General features: G+C 48.1%; 1 protein-coding gene across 1 annotated transcript; it reads left to right on the top strand.

The window, feature by feature from the left end:
- The first annotated feature begins 1,027 nt into the window (after nucleotides 1-1,027).
- LOC120956093 (uncharacterized) lies at nucleotides 1,028-6,358 on the top strand. The gene has a single exon (XM_049611012.1). The coding sequence runs from the start codon at nucleotides 1,028-1,030 to the stop codon at nucleotides 6,356-6,358; it is 5,331 nt and encodes a 1,776-aa protein (XP_049466969.1).
- The last annotated feature ends 704 nt before the right edge of the window (nucleotides 6,359-7,062 follow it).

The raw sequence follows: 7,062 nt of genomic DNA, 5'->3' as shown, positions 1-7,062 counted from the left end.
TTTTTAAACCATGTTCCGTACATTTGTATCTATGCCCTTCCATGTATATCGTTGTTTTATGGTTTTCAACATTCTATTTACTCCTGCATGTCCTGCTGTAGGCAGAATATGATGATCGTTCATAATGAGCAATTTTAATTCTTTTTCACAATCTTTGATTATTTTTATATCCCTTTGCATTACTACTATTTTTGGAAGGTTTTTTATATTTATCATTTTGATGTTTTCAAGAAGTTTTTTGATCTTATCATCATATTTCCTTATTACCAGTGTTGTGCGAGTTGCGCATTGCGTTTGCTGCTTGGGCAAACTGACATATGTCACAGGGATTGGGTTTGTCGCTTGGGTTTGCATTTTCTTGTGACAGTAGAATTCGGAGTGCGACACGCACACATTGAAATGATAATAAACGAACTTTAGTCTTGCATGCGACATCAACAAAGAAAGATCGTCTTGTCCGTGAGGGCTCCCGATTTATGGTGAAAGAAAACCTACTACCCCACCCCCTCAAGTTACAGTCCACCGCTAGAAACACAACATTGTGGTCCTACGGAACCGGATAAAGTTACCCAGTGTTGTGATAAGTGGTTTGTCTTTCTCGCGTAAAGTCGGTACAAAGGAACATCCGAGACCTGGTGTTAAGGGCTCTAGACGCCCTACAGTGACGTGACTTTTGGTGCGTTACTACTGACAAACAGATCGAACAGTATCCGTAAACGCGAGTGTTTTCGGTCAGTGCTGTTCGACGGAAGCTGCCTGAGGGCATTCCAGACAACAAGAAGGGAAAAGTGTTCTTTTCAGGAGAAGTGTTTGGCTTGGGTTTTAGCGGTTGCAAATGGCGTGCCGGTGCAAGTGAATGTGTGTTAGTGCGTTCAGCTTGGTATCGGTTCGTGTGCAATTGCGCAGTGGCGCAAGCGAATGTACGTGTACGTGTATGCGCGTGTGTGTGTGACAGCTTAGTTTGGCGCGGATTCTTGTGCAAAGGCTCGATACGACGTTGATGGTGTGTGTGCATGTGTAACGAACGATGCCATCACCATTTACTCGATCGAAAAAGCTAAAACGAACACCAGTTAAGCGTGGGACGACATCACCGAAACCAACATCATCACAACAACAGCTAGTAGAAGACAATTCCGACGAAATGGAGGTACAGCTGAAAGTGTTGGAGAAGCAACGGGAAGCAGTGTGTGGAAAGCTTAGTCGTGTGTGTGCAGCTTTGTGTGACAGTGCAGAGCAGCCTAACCTCAACGTAAAAAACGTGCGCTTCCTTCAACTCCAGGAAAAGGCTTTAGAAAACATCTATAGTGAGTGCAACGAAATACAGAACAAAATCTACGAGTTATCGCTGCACGATGACCAAGACAAAGAGCAGAATGACAAATACATCGAATTTGAGACAAGTTTCAATGACGTTTCGTTGAAACTGACCGCGTGTTTCGATGCCGTAACGAAAGTTGAAGTAGCCGTTCCACCTGCTCTCCCACTGACCCAGCAGCAGGCTCAGCCCTACCTCCCTACGTTGCAAGTGCCCCTACCGACCTTTGATGGGTCATACGAAAAGTGGTATTCGTTCAAGGCGATGTTCACCACGGTGATGAACCGATACCAGCAAGAAGAACCGGCCCTGAAGCTTTTTCATTTGCGAAACTGCCTTGTCGGAAAGGCGGCTGGTATCATCGACGATGAGCTGGTAAACAACAACGACTACGAAGCTGCCTGGAAGGTTCTCACTCAGCGGTATGAAGACAAAAGAGTGGTTGTGGATAAGCACATTGAAAACCTTTTCAGCTTACCCAAGATCAACCAGGACAATGCTTCGAGCCTTCGTAAAGTGATTGACACCTGCACTAAAAACGTTGTGGCGTTGAAGAATCAGAACCTTCCGGTAGGTGGTCTCGGTGAGCAAATGTTGGTCAGCCTTATAGCTGGTAAGTTAGACAAGAAGTTGCGAGTGGCTTGGGAGACGAAACAAAGGAAGAACTTACTTTCTTCCTACGCCGCTATGATGGAGTTTTTGGAGGAGCAGTGTCGAATTTCTGAGAAGCTCGATACCAGCGTGAAAACATCGACGGAAGGTACAAAGCCGAAAACAGTGGCAAGGAGCCTGGTAGTGAGTGAACCTAAACCGTTAGCGAAGTGTCCAGTATGCAGTGCTGCTCATGAACTCCGAGCTTGTGAACTTTTCAGGGCTAAAGGTGTTAAGGAAAGGTTCGAGATTGCAAAACGGTTCGGTGTTTGCTTCAATTGTCTCTCCAAAGGCCATCAATTGCGAGCATGTTTATCCAGTTCTTGCCGTCGTTGCGGTAAGAAACATCATAGCTTACTCCATGAAGATTCCCCAAGTCAGGTTGCAACTAACGTAGGTCAAACGACATCTAGTGAATCAGTGATAGAAGAATCCCAAACAGCCAACGTACAAGCTGAAACACCGACAACCCTGTGCGCGAGTGACTTGGAACCGGAGAAGCAGACCGTCCTTTCGACTGCCATTGTTTTAGTGGATGGTTTGTGCGATTCTCCCTACCCTTGTAGAGTGGTATTAGACTCTGCTTCGCAGATGAACTTTGTCACCGAGCGATTTGCAAACCTTCTCTCCCTTAAGACAAAACCCGCTGACGTCACGGTCAGTGGTCTGAACGGCAATAGAACTCGTCTTTGCCGTAAACTGCGCACGACGATTAGGTCTCGTGCCAGTGACTTTACAGCTGAGTTAGACTTCCTAGTGACACCACGAATCACTGGGGAACTTCCGACGAAGTCTTTCGACATATCACAGTGGCCCATCTCGAGCGAACAGGTGCTGGCCGACCCTACCTTCAACAGAAGAGGACCTGTCGATATGCTGATAGGCGCTGGAAGTTTTTGGAACCTGATGCTTGACGGCCGTTGTGAACTCGGCCCGAACCGACCTACGCTGCGATACACAAAGCTGGGTTGGATCGCTGGAGGTGTGATTGCGAGCGACACGACGGTCGTTGCGCGTACACTTTGCCAAACTGCTGACGATGAGCCGCTCATCGAACTGCTGAGGAACTTCTACAAGGTAGAATCCTGCGACGAGCTCCGCCCTTCCCCGAAGGCGGATGACGAAGCGTGCCTGGAACACTTCCGGCGCACATACGAGCGAACTGAGGAGGGACGGTATGTAGTACGATATCCGTTCAACGAACGTAAACGCGAGCTTGGCGGCTCGCGAGACACAGCGCTGCGACGTTTTCTGGCTTTGGAGCGAAAACTTGACAAGCAGCCGGACTTAAAGGAGCAATATTCGCGGTTCATCCGAGAATATGAGGATCTCGGACACATGCGCGAGATTGTGGAAACACCGAATGACGACCCAGGATCGGTGTTTTATCTACCGCACCACTGCGTGCTGCGGCCTACGAGCACGACAACCAAGCTGCGAGTCGTGTTTGATGGATCAGCGAAGACGTCAACCGGCGTCTCGATCAACGACGTTTTGATGACTGGACCAACGGTTCAGAACGATCTTACTGCAATTTTGCTTCGTTTCAGAGGATTTCAGTACGTCTTCACACTCGACATTCCGAAGATGTTTCGTCAAGTGGTGGTCCATCCGGATGACACAAGGTACCAGCGAATCTTTTGGAGGTACAATCGGAACGACCCACTTACGGTGCGAGAGCTGCTGACAGTTACGTATGGCTTGGGACATTCCCCGTTTCAAGCAACCATGGCTCTGAAGCAAGCTGCAGAAGATCATCACGATGAGTTCCCAAGGGCCGCAGAGGTGGTCAATAGGGAGACATACATGGATGATATCCTGACTGGTGCCGATACCCTTGCTGAGGCTTGCCAACTACAGCGAGATGTGACTGGACTACTAGCGAAAGCCTGCTTCAGCGCTCACAAGTGGTGCGCCAACCATTCAGATATCGTTTTAGGTGTAGCTGAAGAACAACGAGGAGACACTTTCGAGGTTACGGACGACACCTCGAAAACCGTCGTTAAGACACTGGGCGTGACATGGAAACCGTTGGAGGACTGGTTCTCGGTGTCCGTTCCTGACTTTGACAACCCAGAAGGAATGACTCGAAGGAAACTTCTGAGTCATCTGGCCAAAATCTTCGACCCACTTGGATTCTTTGGCCCAGTAATCACCTACGCGAAGCTGATCTTGCGAGAAGTAGGTGAACTACAAATCGATTGGGACGACTCCATCCCAACCGAAATCGACGAGAAATGGCGAAACTTTCGGACCGAGATGACATCACTGAGGGAAATCCGAGTTCCGAGATGGATTTCCTGGAAGGATGTGTTCCAGCTGAGACTACATGGGTTCGCTGACGCATCCGACCAAGCCTACGGTGCCTGCTTGTACGTGCAGGGCACTTTCACCGACGAGGAGTCCAAGATGCAGCTTGTTTGCAGCAAGTCTCGGATCCTACCGAAAAAACGAAGTCCGAAGGAGAAGGCCATCACGACCCCTCGAGCCGAACTGTTAGCGGCACTGTTACTGGCTCGAATGGTCGTGAAGTTCCTGAACGCTACGGAGCTTAAGTTTGAATCAGTACATCTTTGGAGCGACTCAAAAATCGTCTTGGCTTGGGTCAAGAAAACGCCAGAACTACTGCAGACATACGTAACAAATCGGGTAAGCGAGATCCAGCAGCTTAGCCAATCCTTCCACTGGCATTACATTTCCACACATGACAACCCGGCCGATTTGATATCACGTGGAGTTACACCGAGGAAATTGATTGGTTCAACTATTTGGTGGCGGCCCCAACCAACACAGCACCTCATGAAGGATGAGGACGAAGTGGAAATTCCGGATAATGAGCTGCCGGAAATGCGAGCTGGAGTGGCTTTAGCCATGACTGTTCCGATCGAACGTTTTCCGATCTTTGACAGGTTGAGCAGTTACACACAGATTGTAAGGAGTATGGCCTACTTGGTGCGACTAACTAGGTTCATCAAGTCACGCAAAAGGGAGGTGGTAAAGGGCCGATTGACAGCGAAGGAAGTGCGTACAGCGACGCTCTTAATAGTACGACTGGTTCAACGCGAGACTTTCCAGCCCGAAATCATCGCACTTATGGACGGTGCGAATACAAAACATCGACTTAATGGACTACAAGCGTTTTTGGATCCTGACGATGGGATCATACGAGTTGGAGGCAGGATCAAGCGAGCCTTCATACCTTACGACAGTCGACATCAGATGCTGTTGCCGGCTAAGCATCCAATCACTGAAGCTCTCGTTCGCGAACTACACATCGACAACCTACACGTCGGGCAAAGAGGTTTGCTTGCAGTTGTACGTCAACGGTACTGGCCACTGAATGTGAAGAATACTATTCGAAAGGTGATACGGAAGTGCATCGTGTGCTTCAAGGCAAACCCGTTGAAGACGACGCAACTGATGGGTGACCTACCGTCGTATCGCGTCCAGCCAGCCCCCGTCTTTTCGAATACCGGTGTGGACTACGCCGGTCCCTTCTGGATAAAATCAACGACTTCTCGCAAACCGCAAATCACCAAGGCGTACGTGTGCTTGTTTGTGTGTTTGCAGACTCGGGCGGTTCACTTGGAATTGGTTTCAGACTTGACGACAGACGCCTTTCTAGCGAGTTTGAGACGGTTCATCAGTCGACGTGGATGCCCAAAAACGATACGCTCTGACAACGCGACTAATTTTGTCGGAGCTAAAACCGAACTACATGAACTTTGGCGTATGTTCCAGAACGATTGCGCTACGAAAAAGATCACCGACTATTGTGTCGACAAGGGTATTGACTGGTCGTTCATACCACCACGAAGCCCACACTTTGGTGGCATTTGGGAGGCTGGTGTGAAGCAGGTCAAATACCACCTAAAACGTATTGTTGGCGATAGGAAGCTGTCTTACGAGGAGCTTTACACGACATTGACCCAGATAGAAGCGGTACTAAACTCTCGTCCTTTGGTACCGAGTTCAGATGACCCATCCGACTACACTGCGATCACGCCTGCACATTTCCTGATCGGACGTGAGATGCAGACGGTTCCTGAACCTGACTACTCTACCTTGAAGGAAAATCATCTCTCACGATGGCAGTTAGTGCAGTCCATGCTGCAACACTTCTGGAAACGATGGACCGCCGAATATCTGCCGGAGCTGCAGAATCGATCGAAATGGCTGAAGCGAAAGGTGATTAAAGTAGGATCACTTGTGCTACTAGCTGACCAGAATGCGCCACTACTGCAGTGGCCACTTGCCAGAATCGTTGCCGTACACCCTGGAGACGATGGTACAATTCGTGTCGTTACCGTTAAGACAGCGAATGGAGCGGAATTCAAGCGTGCGGTAACTGAGGTCTGTTTTCTACCGTTTGACGAGGATGAAATTTGAAATGACATTTCAACGCCGGGGAGGATGTTGTGCGAGTTGCGCATTACGTTTGCTGCTTGGGCAAACTGACATATGTCACAGGGATTGGGTTTGTCGCTTGGGTTTGCATTTTCTTGTGACAGTAGAATTCGGAGTGCGAGACGCACACATTGAAATGATAATAAACGAACTTTAGTCTTGCATGCGACATCAACGAAGAAAGATCGTCTTGTCCGTGAGGGCTCCCGATTTATGGTGAAAGAAAACTACTACCCCACCCCCTCAAGTTACAGTCCACCGCTAGAGACACAACAACCAGTATCACCTCTTTCCTTATTTCTTTTTTTATTTTCAAAATATCGAGCAATATTCTCCGTAGATGAATTATGCTTTGTGTATCGGGAATTTTGATTTTTTCGTTTGTTGCTACAACATTTTTTTATCTCAGGGCAAACTACGAGCTCTACGAATACAGTTTTTGATGAAGGCTGTGGATGGTTCGGAATGTTCTTGTCTGAAGAAACGTCATTTTGTTTAGAAATCATAGACCTTGTTGTTGTTAGTACTACGTCATGATTGAGTGTTTTGAGATCGTCACTTAACATTCGAGAAAGTGCATCTGCCACCACATTATCAGTTCCTTTTGTATACTGGATCACGAAATCGAACTCCTCTAATGCAAGGCGGAATTTAGTGAGTCTGCTTGATGGGTCAGTCATTGTAAA

The sequence above is a fragment of the Anopheles coluzzii genome, chromosome 2, assembly GCF_943734685.1.
Source record: "Anopheles coluzzii chromosome 2, AcolN3, whole genome shotgun sequence".
In the NCBI taxonomy this organism is placed as follows: Eukaryota; Metazoa; Arthropoda; class Insecta; order Diptera; family Culicidae; genus Anopheles; species Anopheles coluzzii.
This window is presented reverse-complemented; position numbering and strand designations above follow the sequence as displayed.